Here is an 18,107-nt window from a genome sequence, read left to right as displayed (position 1 = left end):
ACTCGATGCCCATTGCGTATTATCCTCTAGGAGTGAACCTTCACTTTGTTTGGCACATGAGTTCCCCATAAAGCAAGCCAGCTTCTATGCGTTTTCACCGTTGACGAGGGTTCCGGTTGTCCGGTCCTCACCTTTTTCATACTCATGAGGAGGTGATAAACTGAGCGAACTGTAGAGACTCCATCCTTGGTGAAGTTCCATGCCAGATAGTCATCCACACCTGGGCTACCAATAGGAATTTGTTTGATATCTCTTGTATCGTCGGCCGTGAATATGATGTCCACCTTTCCATGATCCCAGTCATCTCCTTCCGGAGATAGCAGGTCGCTCACCCGCATGGTACCATGCATGTATATTTGACCAATTGGGTGAGACTCCCATTACGCGATATCACTACTGTAGGATGATGCTAACGCGACACTACAATCAGAAACCCTTCGGCGAAACTGTGTGTGATGCATTAATCACAAATGGTGATGTAAAAAACCGTCAAAAAGATGCAAAACATTTGCGATGGCTGATAAATAAAACACGGTTCATATTCTAATTACATGTGTAATGCGTGACATACGGTTAATCCATTAAGAACTCTTTGCCATGAGACAGAATAACAGAAACATGCAGCTATATCAAGGTGTGTGCGATACACGGCATATAGTTCACTAGAATGAATTGTTTGCTCTTAGGGAATGCAACAGAAACGGTCAGCCAGATCAGGGTGTGTGCGATATATGACATACAGTTCACTCGGACGAACTGTTTTTGATTAGGAAAACAACAGAAATGGTTCAGTTTGACAAGATGTGTGTGATATGCGGCATATGGTTCACATAGATGAATTGTTTGCTATGAGACAAAAGAACACAAACGATTCGTGTAAACAAGATGTGTGTGATACACGACAAACAATCCACTCGGATGAACTATTTGTGCTGAGTAAATATAACACAGACGGTTACTAGAGTTAATTCGCGTGTGATTCTGTGTGTAGAAAAAACTGGAAAATGCAAACTAGTTGCTTGTGATGGCTACAAGTATCGCATGATGCGTGTGTGAGTACTCGTGTGCGATGATTAGTAAGTTACATACATTTTCTTCTGTTAACATGCGTGTGGTAACACATGACACCGCATATGGTTGTCGAATTGTGTGCTCCACTTAGTCTTCCCGCGCTCCAGCGAAGGCTTCCTGCGCTCCACAGGGGTGAATTGTAAAATCCCCAATCATCGCAAGAACCGGATCCAGTGGATCTAAAGATATTGGGCAGAGCAGTGGTTCAAGTACAAGTTTGTAACACCTGAATATGCTGAGAAGAATGCCATCAAGCGCCCATGGGGTGATTTTCTGTACCGCAACTTGGTACCGAAGACTAAGGCTGAAGCTATTGAACAGGACCTCAGCCGGAGAATGCCGACCCATCATCTCTCTTATGGTGTCGTGAAGACAATCTTTTCAAGTGCAACTTTCAATTTGCAAAAGATTCAGCTGTTAAGAACAAGAAGGAGTTTGGCCTCAACTTCAACCCTGGCCCCTCTACTCCAAGGTCAGATGGAACTTGTGAAGCAAATGAGAACATGATTGGCCCCTTCGCCAACTTCAATGGGCTTCTGTCCCATATTGCTACCCACAGAGCTGCTGTGGAGCAATCTGCTGAAGAAGCAGACTCTGATGATGCTCCATCACCACCAAAGCAGAAGAAAAAGGCAAAAGATTCAAAGCCTTCTGCTCCTGCTACTCCAAAAGCTTCAACTAAGAAGCCTCTGAAATCTGCACCTCCTGAATCTAGCGTGCAATATGAAGATTTATCTCGTGTGTCCAAGAGGACCAAGAAGCCATTGCCCAAGAAGGTTTCTGGGCAACCCCTCACTCCTGCTGCCATTCCGTGCAATGAGGAAGACACCATTGATCTATCAAGCAATGAAGATCTTGGTGATGAAGCTCTAGAGTTGCTGATCAAGAGCAAGCAAGAGGCAGAGATCTTCAGTGATCTGCCCCTCTTTGATGTTGACATCTTGAATAACTTCATTGATGAGTGGTTCGACGACCAGAGCATCAGCATTGACAATCTATAGCTGCCAGTGGGCATCAACGTCACGTTTCATGGAGCCATTGCAAATGGATTGGCCTTGGCTCAGAAAATCGTCGAGCTCAAAAACAAGATTGATTATGAGAAGGCGCGTTTCAAGAAGCATATGCACAAACCCAGTGTGGCAGATGTGCAAATTTTCAAGAAGATGCTGCATGACCTCAAGACTGAATTTCACAAGAAGCGTGAAGAAGCCAAAGGCTCTCGAGAACGCATGAAGTCGTATCCTCAGAAATGTGTGCAAGCACACAATGAACTTGAAAAGAGGAAAGCCCTTGGTCGTCCTGGCATCGACCCCAGAATGGTTGCGAAGAAGAACAAGAAGCCTGTCGAAGCTAATCCTGATACTCCAAGGCAGGGACAACCCGACATTATCTTCCCTACCAGCATGACTGGCTCGAAGCCAAAGGTTCCCTCTGTTGCTTCTGAGCTCAAGAAGACCAGGCAAGATGAATCCAAAGCCAGGAAGAGGAAGCGCAAGGATACATCTGATGATGCTCCCTCAAAGAAAAAGTTGAAGATAAAGGGCTCCAAGTCTTCAAGGAAAGAGCATCCTGTTGCCCAGAGCCCCTCATAGTTGAACCCATTTCTGTTGCATACCCTGTCTCTGCAAATCGCGAGCACCGTCTCGTCGTGCATAAGCCTGCTCCCACAGAGGCTCCAGAATCTGAAGAAGTTCCAGCTGTTGACCCCAACGCAGCTGAAGACATTGGTCATGAAGACAATGTACTTGATGATGAAGTCCTTCCTCAGCTCGACCCCCAGTTGGTATCATCGCCTGCTCCTACGAGCAGTGAATACATTAGCATTGGTCGTCCATTGACGCCAATTGCTCAAGATGACTCATGGTTGAGTGCCAACAAGAAGATACTCCCGTTCAAGATGAAACACCTCGTACTCCACCTACTCAAGTCACCTCTTTGGTGATGACAACTACATGGAGACCACTCCATCTCCAAAGGCATCGCCAGCGTTTCGCAGGCTTCGCAAAGGTCTTAGGCCAACTATCTCCATGTCGACCATTCCATAAGAAGATTCTCAACAATCTAGCTCAGTGGCATGTCAAGTGTTCCCTGAAGCAAATCCCTCTGCGACTACTCAAGAGTCTGAAGCTAAAGCTGTTGAAGACATTCCGGCTACATCAGCCAAAGAAGAAAGAAGAGAAGAAGAAAGAGAAGCCACACCCCCTGCTACTGATCAAGTGAATGTGATCATGCCTGAACCTCCTGTCGTTGACCAGATGGAGGTTGAGAACAATGAGGCTGCCACCAACAATGCTACTGAAGCCAATGACCCTGTCATGGTTGAAGACAATGTGGAGCCAGAAGCAAATGTACATGCTGAAGCCACTGTGATGCCAATCACCACTGATGGCATTGTTCCTCCACTGCGGCCGCACACCATGGAAATGGCCTTCAATCATAAAGGTCAGCTTGTCACTGTCTGATGGCCAATTATGGTTCATCCTACTGCTCCTGGACCCCAATATGATTATCATGTGGAGCAAAGGCCTCAAGTTCAGAAGCCAAAGCCGCGTCTGCCAAGGCTTCCAAGTGCTGTCACAACACAAGGCTCATTCAACGTGCTAAGCTTCTAAGACCACGACACCTTCTTTTACAGTGCTAAGAACCCATACAAGAAGCCAAAGATCTCCTCTGACAGATTTTGGAGCCATCAACAATGAAGCTATTACTCTTGCATTCTGTACAATCAAGACAGGATTTTTCCGCAAAGACGTCTGGATTGTGATGCTATGGCTGGGCTGCCATGTCTGGAAGAAGCCCTTGATTGCTTTAGGGATGTTGGTCTTCTGGCCTTCATGACTGATAAGGAACATTTGAATGAAGAGCTTCTGCTGCAGTTCTATGCCACCTTACACATTCGAGGCTACAACAGGGATCCGAAGACTTGGATCCTTGAGTGGATGACAGGCGATGTACATCATGAAGCCAAAGCTCAGGATATCATCGAGCTTACTTCCTTGCCCACTCCAGGTGAGTTATACGAACCTAGTTATTCGCTTCATCAGAATGAACTGCAGAGCATATTTCAGAAGCCAGAGCCAAACATGAGCCAAATGCTTAGCATGATGAAGCCATTGCCCCAAGACACTGAATATCCAAAGGAGTTCTTTGTTAAGGACCTTGAGTACCTGCCACGCACAGTGTATCACATTCTGAGGCGTACTCTCTGGCCCATCAAAGGTCATTCTTTTGAAGCCAAACTTGAAGGCACCATGAAGACTTTGGTATTCTATATCATCAATGGCATCAGATTCAACACCCAGGATTTCTTCATCGGATAACTTGCTACTTCTGAGATTGATCTGTTTGGTCTGAAGTTTTATGCTCCATGGGTGATGCGATTGATTAAGCGTCATTCAACTATTGACTATTGTCCATCAGCGCACAACCACATTGTCTTTATGTCTGATGTTGATATGTCTGTTGAAGCCATCTACCCCGAGCCTGCCAAGAAGCCCCTCCATCTTTAGAATGCTTAATTCCAAAGCTTCACACAGTCCATTGATGGTGTTCATGTGCCCAATGCTGCAACTCCTTGATACGTCTCCAATGTATCTATAATTTATGAAGCATTCATGCTATTTTATTATCTATTTTGAATGTTTATGGGCTTTATTATACACTTTTGTATTATTTTTGGGACTAACCTATTAACCGAAGGCCCAACCCATATTGTTGTTTTCTTGCCTATTTCAGTGTTTCGAAGAAAAGGAATATCAAACAGAGTCCAAATGGAATGAAACCTTCAGGAAACTTACTTTTGGAATAGAAGCAATCCAGAGAACTATGAGTACAAGCCAGGGAAGCTTCGAGGAGGCCATGAGGGTGGGGGCGCGCCCCCCCTACTGGGCGCGCCCCCTATCTCGTGGGCCCCTCGAGCGTCCCCCAACCGACTTCTTTCGCCTATATATCTCCATATACCCTAAAACCACCGAAGACGAAGATAGATCGGGAGTTTCACCGCCGCAAGCCTCTGTACCCACCAAAACCCAATCGGGACCCTGTTCCGGCACCCTGCTGGGGGGGATCCCTCACTGGTGGTCATCTTCATCATCCCGACGCTCTCCATGATGAGGAGGGAGTAGTTCACCCTCGGGGCTGAGGGTATGTACCAGTAGCTATGTGTTTGATCTCTCTCTCTCGTGTTCTTGAGGTGATACGATCTTGATGTATCGTGAGCTTTGATATTATAGTTGGATCTTATGATGTTTCTCCCCCTCTAGTCTCTTGTAATGGATTGAGTTTTCCCTTTGAAGTTATCTTATCGGATTGAGTCTTTAAGGATTTGAGAACACTTGATGTATGTCTTGCCGTGCTTATCTGTGGTGACAATGGGATATTCACGTGATCCACTTGATGTATGTTTTGGTGATCAACTTGCGGGTTCCGCCCATGAACCTATGCATAGGGGTTGGCACACGTTTTCATCTTGACTCTCCGGTAGAAACTTTGGGGCACTCTTTGAAGTACTTTGTATTGGTTGAATAGATGAATCTGAGATTGTGTGATGCATATCGTATAATCATGCCCACGGATACTTGAGGTGACAATGGAGTATCTAAGTGACATTAGGGTTTTGGTTGATTTGTGTCTTAAGGTGTTATTCTAGTATGAACTCTATGATAGATTGAACGGAAAGAATAGATTCATGTTATTTTACTACGGACTCTTGAATAGATAGAACAGAAAGGATAATTTTGAGGTGGTTTCGTACCCTACCATAATCTCTTTGTTTGTTCTCTGCTATTAGTGTCTTTGGAGTGACTCTTTGTTGCATGTTGAGGGATAATTATATGATCCAGTTATGTTATTATTGTTGAGAGAACTTGCACTAGTGAAAGTATGAAACTTAGGCCTTGTTCCCTATCATTGCAATACCGTTTACGCTCACTTTTATCACTTGTTACCTTGCTGTTTTTATAATTTTAGATGACAAATACTTATATCTACCATCCATATTGCACTTGTATCACCATCTCTTTGCCGAACTAGTGCACCTATACAATTTACCATTGTATTGGGTGTGTTGGGGACACAAGAGACTCTTTGTTATTTGGTTGCAGGGTTGCTTGAGAAAGACCATCTTCATCCTACGCCTCCCACAGATTGATAAACCTTAGGTCATACACTTGAGGGAAATTTGCTACTGTCCTACAAACCTCTGCACTTGGAGGCCCAACAACGTCTACAAGAATAAGGTTGTGTAGTAGACATCACTCCTGCTTATCCTCCGGCTGGCAATCTGTGTCTACCGCACCGTGCCAATACTGAAGCCACTTCAAGCACCATTGTTCAAAGGCCTCGGAAGTGTCCTAATGACCGTGAACTTCTGGTGTCTCTACATGAAAAGCAGGACAAACATCATGATTGCTTGAAGCGTCAGATGCAAAGTATCTTGGTGGATGTCAATCACATTCGCAACTTGGCCACCAAGAACTCATTTGTAGCCCATGAAGCCCGTAGGCGGTCCTGGAAGAGTCTCACTTACTTTGCATTGAAGATGAACTTTGGGCGGATGGCTTCACTGAGAATTTCAAGTTTGACTCCAGGCCTCCTCAAAATGCAAGTTGGTGTTCCACACCCTCGATTGAAGATTCTGAGTGCTCATCTTCGGCTGCAACTGTTGTTGTGAGAGTCGTCGATGAAGAAGATGACGCCACTTCACCGGTTCTCACTGCACTGTATCATGATGCTGTACCAGGCCCGTCTGCACCACCAAACTCCAACGTCGACCCTTCTGCTCCAACTTCGTCTCCAACTGGGAACGAGTAGATACTCTATGTCTTCAAACCTTTTTGGTCATTACTGACAAAAGGGGGAGAAGCATATGAGTTGATAGTCTTCAAGCGGGTCCATATGGGTGGTTGCTTAATTTTTGCTAAGTTCTTACAACTCTCGTTCTGAAACTTTTGGTTTTTTGAGTTGTAACACTTAAACTCGATGGTCGTATGCTACTCTTGCTGCCACTTTGTGTTGCGATGATAAATTCCGCATGTAGTCATTCTGCAGACGTCCATTTTCCATTATGCATATCATTATCTTCATTACCTTTTTATATGCATGATGGATTGTCTTCACACTTTGAAGATGGCCTCCACAAAGCAAAACCTGCCATGTGCATTTGCATTCAAAAGCAAACTATTTATATGCACATCTTCAGGGGGAGCCTCTTCATATGTATGAAGAGAATACTCACAAAATCTGAACATTCACATACTTTATCCCCGTTGAAAACTTCAACCAGTTTGTTATCAATCACCAAAAAGGGGGAGATTGTAAGTGCATCTAGTGCCACCCCTAGTTGGTTTTGGAGTATTGACGACAAACGTGGTTGAGGGACTAATGTGTTTGTGAGAATTGCAGGATAACACAGGTAGTGTCCCTCATTGATTCGGTTTACCTACTAAAGATGACCCCTAAAAATGTGTGAAGACATTGAATACAGTGGTGGTTCGTGAAGACATTCACGACGAAGATTATGAAACTATTCACTGAAGACTATGGAGTGTGAAGACATAGTTGTTTCGTAGTTTCCTTTCTTCTTTATTGAGTCATAGGAACCACTGTACTATTAAGTGGAGTCCAAGTGAACAAAGCCAGAGTGACTGAAGTGATGCTCAACCAAATCCTATGTCTTCGAGTGACGACAACAAGAGCAAATCTTATCCAGAGCTGGATGAGTAAGCTTTGCTTGTAGCCCAAGCCAAGCTGCTGCATGTGTTTGAAATCTGACCGTTGGACACGTGTCAGTTCCTTAGTGACTCAGGGTCATTTTGGACATATCAGGTCGGGTTGCCTCCTGGCTATAAATAGCCCACCCCTTGTAGCGACCAGACCTCAAACTGTCAAGTCTCTGTGCATCAGTGTCATGCCTGGATCGGTAATGCTGACACACACAGTACTCGAGGAATTATAACAGAGTTTCAATCACACACTTATTACATTGAGTCCTCATAAAGAGTATAATTACATAAATAAATCATCGCTGAAGGCCATCTAAACTAGATAACAGCGAAAGCTTCAAAGGTAAATGAGTCCATCAACTCCAACAACATAGCTGAGTGCAAAACAATGACCTATCCCACCTTATTCGTTGTCTGAGTAGTCTGCAACATAAAACGTTGCAGCCCGAAACGTGTCAGCACATGGAATATGCTAGCATAGTTACACTATAAAGCAATGGTAATGCAAGAACTATATCTACATGCAATGTTTGGCTGGTGGAGGCTGTAAGTTTCATGGTTTTGCATAAAGCTAGTTTTACCCTAGAACAAAGGAATAAATTTATTTAACTACTCCCATGTTGCCCATTATTTGAGAAGGTAACCCAAACTCAAATCCCAATTAAAAGTATCATCATTAACCCAACATCATAATTAATTAAAGTAACGTGATGAGATCACATCAATAGATTCAAGTACTAGATACTCAAGACGTCCATAACCGGGGACACGACGAACCATGATTAGTTTATACACTCTGCAAAGGTTTGCGCACTTTTCCCCACAAGACTCGATCGCATCCATGATCGGATGATCGAGACATAGCATTTCTAAAGCATTAACTCTCTACTCTGGGTAGACAGTACCACCTACAACCCTCTACATCTGCTAGTCTACCTCTTCAAGAGCTCATGCAACTTACTCAACTATGCTAGAGCCCATAATGGCATGTAGCTGCACACAAAAGTTTCTAGCATGAAATAATCTTATGATCCCTTTGAGCCTGGGTGGCATTCCATAGGATAATCACACGGTAACCCCGGGATTTCCAAAAATAGGCAGCACTGGGTTCCCCAGGTGCCTCAACCAATCCACCCAGATGTGTATTAAAGTTGCCACCTTAATGTTATCCTATTAAAATAACTCTCAAACTTCCATGTGTGAATCACGATCCAATCCCCGTCTACAAGCATGGCTAAGCAATAATAAGCATAACTTATATTCCTATGGTGATCAAAAGGTAGTAGATTCCTACCTCAAACACTACAACCAAAACCACATGTTCCCAATCCTACCAATGCAATTATTTGTGGGGCAGACTAATGCATAGTAAAAACCGGGTATAAGAGAGTATGATCAAAGTGTAACTTGCCTTGCTGATGATCTGCAAACTCTAGAGATTCATAGTAACAAGCTTTGCACTCCGGGTAATCTAGCATAGACAAACAGTGGCATACATAAGCAATCACTCAAACGAAACACGAGAAAAACCAAGAAAAGATCCAAATCCAACATGAAACAAGCAGACGGCTTAAACTAACAAGAGTCAGAACCTAACAACAATATTAACATGTGAATTAAATCTTAACAGTAAGTACATGTGATTTGCTATGATTTGCAAAAAGATTCAACTCAAATGGAGCAACGAAACTCAAAATACGAACGAAATAAGATCATTTACTAATTTAGACTAAAGTCAAATTTTACAGTACCAAAATCATGTTCAAGTTGATTAATGAAAGAGGGCTTTGAGACGAAGATTTCGGCGCTGGTTTCATCTAATTTGGATAGACGAGTAAAAAGTTATACTAGTTTAAAGATCAGGGGCTGAATCGCGATAAAAATAATCGCTGAAAAGTCCCTGGCCGAAAATAAAATAAAAAGAAAAGACCAACGAACGAGCGTTCGCTGTCTGAACCTAACCGACGAACAATGTTCGTTAAAATGAACGAACGGACGAACATTCGCTAAGTAAAAATAAAACGACGAAAACTGATCTAAAGAAATAAACAGGAAAACTAAAAAAACTAGGGTTTAACCAAGAAAAAATGACTGGTCAAACAGGGTTAACGGCGGCGGCTCCTGCGAGATCTGCAACGGCGGCGACGGCGGCGGAGTGGCACGGCGGCGGCGGCTCGGCTGCTCATGCTGCTGTGGCAAGGCGGGGCAAAAGTGGTGGGGCAGCGGCGGTTTATAAGGAGGGGGGAGGGGCCGGCTTGGGGAAGGGGTCGGGGCAGAGCCGAGTCCGGTCGGGACTCCGACGGCGGCGACTGCCGTGCGCGGGGCGGACGTTGGAGGCGGCGCGCGCGTGGGCCGGCCCGCTCGGCTGGGCCGTTGGCCCAGTTGGGCGACGGAGATTTTTTTTAAATAATTTCGCTCGAAGAAGAAAATCCTAATAAAATATTAAAAAAATCTTAAAAATGCCAAAACAATTTTTCTTGCCTAAAAATGCAGTTTTGAAAAATGCATATTTTTCTAATTTAAATAAAATAACAAATAAAATACTAGAAAATTTATAATTTGATTTTAAAATTCTTTCTCCAATATTTCTCTTAATTTGAAAAAGTCATATTATCTTCTCTCATTTATTTTTAATATTGGAAATATTTGGAGAGAATAATAATAATAATCAAATTGATCCTTTCTTCAAATTTGAATAAAACTCAAATGTGAATTTTGTGAAACCTCCAACTCTCTCCGTGGGTCCTTGTGTTGCTTAAGATTTCTAGGATCTCAACCAAAATGCAAAAACATATATGATATGCATATGATTGTCTATGTATAACATCCAAATTGAAAATTGGGATGTTACAAACCTACCCCCCCCCCTTAAGATGAATCTCGCCCTTGAGATTCGGGTTGGTAAGTAAAAAGGTTTGGGTGGTCTCTACGAAGGTCTTTCTGTCGCTCCCAGGTGGCTTCCTCCTCGGTATGGTGGTTCCACTAAACTTTGCAAAACTTGATAACCTTGTTGCGAGTAACTCGGCTAGAAAACTCGAGAATCTTGACTGGCTTCTCCTCATAAGTCAAATCACTGTCTAACTAAATCGCTTCCAGTGGCATTGTATCTCTTAGAGGAATATCGGCCATCTCTGCGTGGCAGTTCCTCAACTGGGAAACGTGAAACACATCATGAACTCCTGATAATCCTTCTGGCAATTCCAGCTTGTATGCAACTTCTCCCATGCGTTCTAAAACTCTGTATGGTCCCACAAAACGTGGTGCTAGCTTTCCCTTGACTCCAAAATGCTTAACTCCTCGAAGTGGGGACGATCGAAGATATACTCTATCTCCGACTTTGTAAACTGTCTCCTTGTATTTCAAATCTGCATAACTCTTCTGCTTGGACTGAGCTACCTTGAGTCTGTCGCGGATCAACTTAGCCTTCTCTTCAGAGTCCTTGATTAAATCTGGTCCGAACAACTGTCGATCTCCAACTTCATCCCACAATAACGGTGTCCTGCACCTCCTTCCGTACAAAGCTTCGAAAGGGGCCATCTTCAAACTGGCTTGATAACTGTTGTTATAAGAGAACTCTGCATACGGCAAATTGTCGTCCCAACTAGATCCATAATCTAGCGCACAAGCTCTCAACATGTCCTCCAGAATCTGGTTAACTCTCTCAGTCTGTCCATCTGTCTGTGGATGAAAGGTTGTACTGAACTCTAGCCTAGTACCCAAAGTCTCATATAACTGATTCCAGAACTTTGAGCTAAACTGGGTTCCTCTATCGATACAATGGTCCTCGGAACTCCATGCAGACATACGATCCAGGTCATGTATATCTTTGCTAACTTAGCACTCGTACAGGTGGTCTTCACTGGGATGAAATGAGCTACTTTCGTCAAACAATCGACTACAACCTAGATAGAGTCATAGCTTGAACGAGTCCTGGGCAATCCAGTGATAAAATCCATGCCAAGTTTATCCCACTTCCATTTGGGTATCGACAATGGTTGTAGCAATCCTGCTGGCTTCTGATGCTCTGCCTTAACTCTCTGACATACATCACACACTGCTACATACTCAGAAATATCCTTCTTCATTCCTCTCCACTAGAAACTTTCCTTCAAATCCAAATACATCTTAGTGTTTCCTGGGTGAATCGAATACAACGAATCATGGGCCTCCTGCAGAATCAACTTCCTGATCTCGGGGTCATTGGGCGCATAAACACGATCCTCAAACCATAAAGTGTCGTGCTCACCCTCATGAAATCCTTTAGCCTTTCCTTTGCTCATCCTTTCCTTTATCTCGGCAATCTCCTTGTCAGTCTTCTGGGCTTCTTTGATCTTACCCATCAAAGTGGACTGAATTTCCAATGCTGCCACATAACCTCTCGAAACATAACTCTCAAAGATCATCTACTAACTCCTTAGGTAATCCTCCAATCATGAGAGTATTAACATAGCTCTTGCGACTCAACGCATATGCTACTACATTGGCCTTTCCGGGATGATAGTGCAATTTCATATCATAATCCTTAATGAGCTCCAACCATCTCCTTTGCCTGAGATTCAACTCCTTCTGCGTGAAGATATATTTCAAACTCTTATGATCCGTGTATACCTCACAATGGTTTCCGATGAGAAAATGTCTCCATGTCTTCAGTGCATGCACTATGGCTGCTAACTCCAAATCGTGTGTAGTATAATTCAGCTCATGTGGTTTAAGCTGTCGTGAGGCATATGAAACAACTCTTCCTTCCTGCATGAGCACTGCTCCAAGTCCTCGACATGAAGCGTCGCAATACACTTGATAATCCTTTCGTTGGTCTGGAAGAATGAACACTGGGGCTATAACCAAATGTTTCTTCAACTCCTGAAAACTGGCTTCACACTCCTCAGTCCATTTGAACTTGGTGTCCTTCTTTAATAACTTCGTCATGGGCTTTGCAATCCTGGAGAAATTCTCAATGAACCTCCGATAATATCCCGCGAGTCCAAGAAAACTCCTGATCTCTCCAACTGATGTGGTTGTCACCCATTTAGTCACAACAACAACCTTGGTAGGGTCTACTGCTATTCCTTCTCCGGATATAACATGTCCGAGAAATCCAACTTCCTTTAACCAAAACTCACACTTGCTGAACTTGGCATACAACTGATGTTCTCTGAGCTTCTCAAGAACCAAACGCAAATGATCCTTATGCTCCTCTTCATTCTTCGTGTAGACAAACATATCATCAATGAACACCATGACGAACTTATCCAAAAACTCCATAAACACTTTGTTCATCATGCTCATGAAATAGGCAGGCACGTTAGTCAGACCAAATGTCATAACGGTATACTCATATAGCCCGTACCTTGTGGTAAAAGTTGTCTTAGGTATATCCTGCTCTCGAATCTTCAACTGGTGATAACCTGATCAAAGATCTATCTTAGAGAAAACTTTAGCTCCTTGCAACTTCAAACAAATCATTGATCATCGGCAAAGGGTATTTGTTCTTGATTGTCACTTCATTCAACACATGATAATCAACAACCATCCTTAATGATCCATCCTTCTTCTCCACTAGAAGCACTGGGGCTCCCCAAGGTGATGAACTTGGTCGAATGTAACCTTTATCCAGTAACTCCTTAATCTGCTTCTTAATTTCCTCCAAATCCTATGCGAGCATACGATACGGTCTATTTGATATTGGCCCGGTGCTTGGCAATAGCTCAATCAAAAACTCAATGTCTCGATCCAGTGGCATGCCTGGCAACTCCTTCGGAAATACGTCGGGTAAATCCTTCACCACTGGTACTTCCTCCTGTACAACTCCTGATAAGGAATTCACTTGAGTCCTCTTTGGCACATGTCGGGATACATACTTGATCCTTCTTCCTTCTAGGGTGGTGAGGAATATCGACTTACTTGCACAATCAATGTTCGCTCCATACTTCGATAACCAATCCATACCTAATATTATATCCAATCCTTGTGACTCCAAAATTATTAGGTCCGAGGGAAATACATAGTCACCAATCCTTAAGGGTAACCGATCACACCATCGGCTGGCCATATACTCTGCTCCTGGTAAGCTTACTAACATGGGTGACCTAAGGGCTTGGGTTGGCAGTTTCTTCTTATCCACAAATCTCCTTGATATGTATGAATGCGATGCACTAGTATCAAAAAGAACAAGTGCGGTAAATGTATTAATCAAAAACTTACCGACCACTGCGTTGGGTTGATCCTCAATCTCCTCCATGCTGATATGGTTCACCTAACCTTTGGTGAAGGGGTTGGGCTTCTTGGCAGAACCTCCATTGCCATTTCCATTTTTCGCATTAGGACATTCATTGGCATAATGTCCAGTCTTCTGGCACTTGAAACAGGTAAGGTGTCTCAAATCCCTCTTGGCTGGTGTTGAAGGGTTGGAACGGTTCTGGCTGCTGCTTCCTCCATTCCCATTGCCATTCTTGGGGCCACTATGGTTGTGCGAACTTGCTTCATTGTGCGTGTGTCCTCCATGGTTGTGGGTATGTCCTCCCGAGTACGGGGAATAGCGGGGCTTCTACTGGGCTCTAGAAGTGTACCTCCCCTATCCACACTTCCTCTTGTGATTATCAATCTGTTGCGGCTTGTCTTCAATCATAAGAGCGTTGTATACCAACTCCTAATAGTTGTTGAATGTTTCCACCATCAACTGCATGCTCAACTCATCATTCAGTCCTTCCAGAAACTTCTCCCGCTTAGCGGCATCTGTAGCTAGGTCATCAGGGGCATAGCGTGCTAACTTACTAAACTCATCCACATACTGGCACACTGTACGTCCTCCTTGGCGCAAGTTGCGAAACTCACGCTTCTTCATGCTCATAGCTCTAGCTAAAACATGGGCAGTGCGGAAAGCCTGGTGAAACTAATCCCATGTAATAGTGTCAATGGGGTACGTGGCTGTGAAATTCTCCCACCATGATGCTGGGGGTCCATCAAGCTGATGTGCGGAAAAACACACTCTCTCCGCATCTGTGCATCCTGTAGTGGTCAGCTCTCTACCAATATTGCGGAGCCAATCATCTGCAACAATCGGCTCAGTGCTACTAGAGAACACCGGCGGATTCAACCTTAGGAAATGGGCTAGGTGATCAATAGGGGGTGGTGGTGGGGGTTGTTGTTGTTGTTGTTGCCTTGGTTCTGATTCTGGTCTAAAAGTTGCATCAAGGTATTCTGCTGTTGGATCAACTGGGTGAGCTCCGATGGGAAGGCAAATCCATTCTCACGTCTCGGAGGCATCTGATGGGTTTAGAAGGGGTGAGAAAACAAAATAGAATAGGAGTCTAAGAGAGATTCACTACCCATAATGCTCATGAGACAAACACAAGTAATTTCACTTCAATCAATAGCACACAAGTCACACAAGAGTGGTCTAATCTACCACTACAAACTTGATCGTTGCAACTACATGGAGGGAAAATACTAATAATTACAATGGTGGACGTCTAGAAATTTTCATCAGAAGAAGACTCCATAATATCCGCTCCAGCTTCATAACCTAGTCATCATCGCTATCAGGGTCGGAGTCGGTGTCATCGAGGATGATGTAGTCTCCTGGTTGGTTGTCCTTCTTTGGCGTTGGATCTCCCATGAATACTCTTAGCTTCCTTGTCAGGTCATCATTCTTTTATACTAATATAGCAATCTCCTCCTCGTATCCATCGCGTGTAGACTTGATCTCCTCTTCCAGCTCATTGTTTCTCCTCACCACTTTCTTGATCTTCTTCATGTGGATAATTTGTTGATTCTCCTGTTGACGAATATGATCTCCCATCTCTTGAATGTAAGCTGCAATTGATCCATCCCTCCTGGTACGAATCATCTCCCATTTGTCATCTCGGCGGCCACATATCTGGTAGACGGTATTCTCCAACTCCTTGTGATAAACCTCACGTATGCGTCCAAAGGTGATATGTGCGGTCATGCTCTTTCCAATACTCCAGCTTGGTGCATCCAGGTAGAAATCAATAGGCTCCATTGTTGGTGCAAAGGTCGTCCCAGGTATCCAGACTTTGATCTTCCAGCACTCCTCTTCCGGTACAGATGTAGAGAAAGTCCCCGTGAAGCTTGGTAATCCGATGTTCAAATACTTAGTGACTTCCTTCAAATGCTTTCCGAAAGGGGTGTCGTCATCCGGCTGGGTGAACTTGTTCCTGGGATCCGCCATCTATAGAGTAGAAAGAGAGGAGAATTAGAAATGAGTAGAGAAGAGAAATCCTGTGGCTCATTCTAGTGGTTGCGTCCTACAGTCAGCATGTGCTCTGATACCATCTTGTAGCGACCAGACCTCAAACGGTCAAGTCTCTGTGCATCAGTGTCATCCCTGGATCGGTAATGCTGACAAGCACAATACTCGAGGAATTATAACAGAGTTTCAATCACACACTTATTACATCGAGCCTCATAAAGAGTATAATTACATAAATAAATCATGGCTTAAGGCCATCTAAACTAGATAACAGTGGAAGCTTCAAAGGTAAATGAGTCCATCAACTCCAACTACATAGCTGAGTGCAAAACAAAGACCTATCACACCTTATTCGGTGTCTGAGTAGTCTGCAACATAAAGCGTTGCAACCCGAAACGGGTCAGCACATGGAATATGCTGGCATAGTTACACTGTAAAGCAATGGTAATGCAAGAACTATATCTACATGCAATATTTGGCTGGTGGAGGTTGTTAGTTTCATGGTTTTGCTTAAAGCTAGTTTTTCCCTACAACAAAGAAATAAATTTATTTAACTACTCCCATGTTGCCCATTATTTGAGAAGGTAACCCCAACTCAAATCCCAATTAAAAGTATCATCATTAACCCAACATCGTAATTAATTAAAGTAACATGATGAGATCACATCAATAGATTCAAGTACTAGATACTCAAGACGTCCATAACCGGGAACATGGCTAACCATGATTAGTTTATACACTCTGCAGAGGTTTGCGCACTTTTCCCCACAAGACTCGATCGCATCCATGATCGATGATCGAGACATAGCCTTTCTGAAGCATTAACTCTCTACTCCGGGTAGACAGTACCACCTACAACCCTCTACATCAGCTAGTCTACCTCTTCAAGAGCTCACGCAACTTACTCAACTATGCCAGAGACCATAATGGCTTGTGGCTGCACATAGAAGTTTCTAGCATGAAATAATCTTATGATCCCTTTGAGCCTGGGTGGCATTCCATAGGATAATCACATGGTAACCCCGGGATTTCAAAAAATAGGCAGCACTGGGTTCCCCAGGTGCCTCAACCAATCCACCCAGATGTGTATTAAAGTTACCACCTTAATGTTATCCAATTAAAATAATTCTCAAACTTCCATGTGTGAATCACGATCCAATACCCGTCTACGAGCATGGCTAAGTAATAATAAGCATAACGTATATTCCTGGGGTGATCAAAAGGTATTAGGTTCCTACCTCAAACACTACAACCAAAACCACATGTTCCCAATCCTACCAATGCAATTATTTGTGGGGCAGACTAATGCATAGTAAAAACTGGGTATAAAAGAGTATGATCAAAGTGTAACTTGCCTTGCTGACGACCTGCAAACTCTAGAGATTCGTAGTAACAAGCTTCGCACTCCGGGTAATCTAGCGTAGACAAACAGTAGCGTACATAAGCAATCACTCAAACGAAACACGAGAAAAACTGAGAAAAGATCCAAATCCAACACGAAACACGCAAACGGCTTAAACTAACAAGAGTCAGAACCTAACAGCAATATTAACATGCGAGTTAGATCTTAACAGTAAGTACATGTGATTAGCTATGATTTGCAAAATTATTCAACTCAAACGGAGCAACGAAACTCAAAATATGAACGAAACAATATCATTTACTAATTTGGACTAAAGTCAAATTTTACAGTACCAAAATCATGTTCAGGTTGATTAACTCGAAAGAGGGCTGACGAAGATTTCGACACTGGTTTCATCTAATTTGGATAAACGAGTAAAAAGTCCCTGGCCGAAAAAAATATAAAAAGAAAATACTAACGAACGAACGTTCGCTATCTGAACCTAACTGGTGAACAATGTTCGTTAAAACGAATGAACGGACAAACGTCCGCTAAATAAATATAAACCGACAAAAACCGATCTAAAGAAATAAACCGGAAAACTCAAAAAAATCAGGGTTTGACCGAGAAAAAGCGACCGATCAAACAGGGTCAACGGCGGCGGCTCCGGCGAGATCTGTTGCGGTGGCGACGACGGTCGACGGCACGGGCGGCGACGGCGGAGTGGCGCGGCGGCGGCTCAGCTGCTGCTATGGCGAGG

General features: G+C 43.5%; 1 protein-coding gene across 1 annotated transcript in view; it reads left to right on the top strand.

The window, feature by feature from the left end:
* The first annotated feature begins 618 nt into the window (after nt 1–618).
* LOC119350432 (CCR4-NOT transcription complex subunit 9-like) overlaps nt 619–18,107 on the top strand; it is a 155,543-nt gene continuing 138,054 nt past the window's right edge. Inside the window, exons 1-2 of the mRNA XM_037618271.1 lie at nt 619–634; nt 1,480–1,847. Of these exons, the coding sequence (XP_037474168.1) occupies nt 619–634; nt 1,480–1,847 (384 nt within the window). The remainder of the gene's footprint in view (nt 635–1,479; nt 1,848–18,107) is intronic.

Source organism: Triticum dicoccoides, chromosome 1B (assembly GCF_002162155.2).
Source record: "Triticum dicoccoides isolate Atlit2015 ecotype Zavitan chromosome 1B, WEW_v2.0, whole genome shotgun sequence".
Lineage (NCBI taxonomy): Eukaryota > Viridiplantae > Streptophyta > Magnoliopsida > Poales > Poaceae > Triticum > Triticum dicoccoides.
This window is presented reverse-complemented; position numbering and strand designations above follow the sequence as displayed.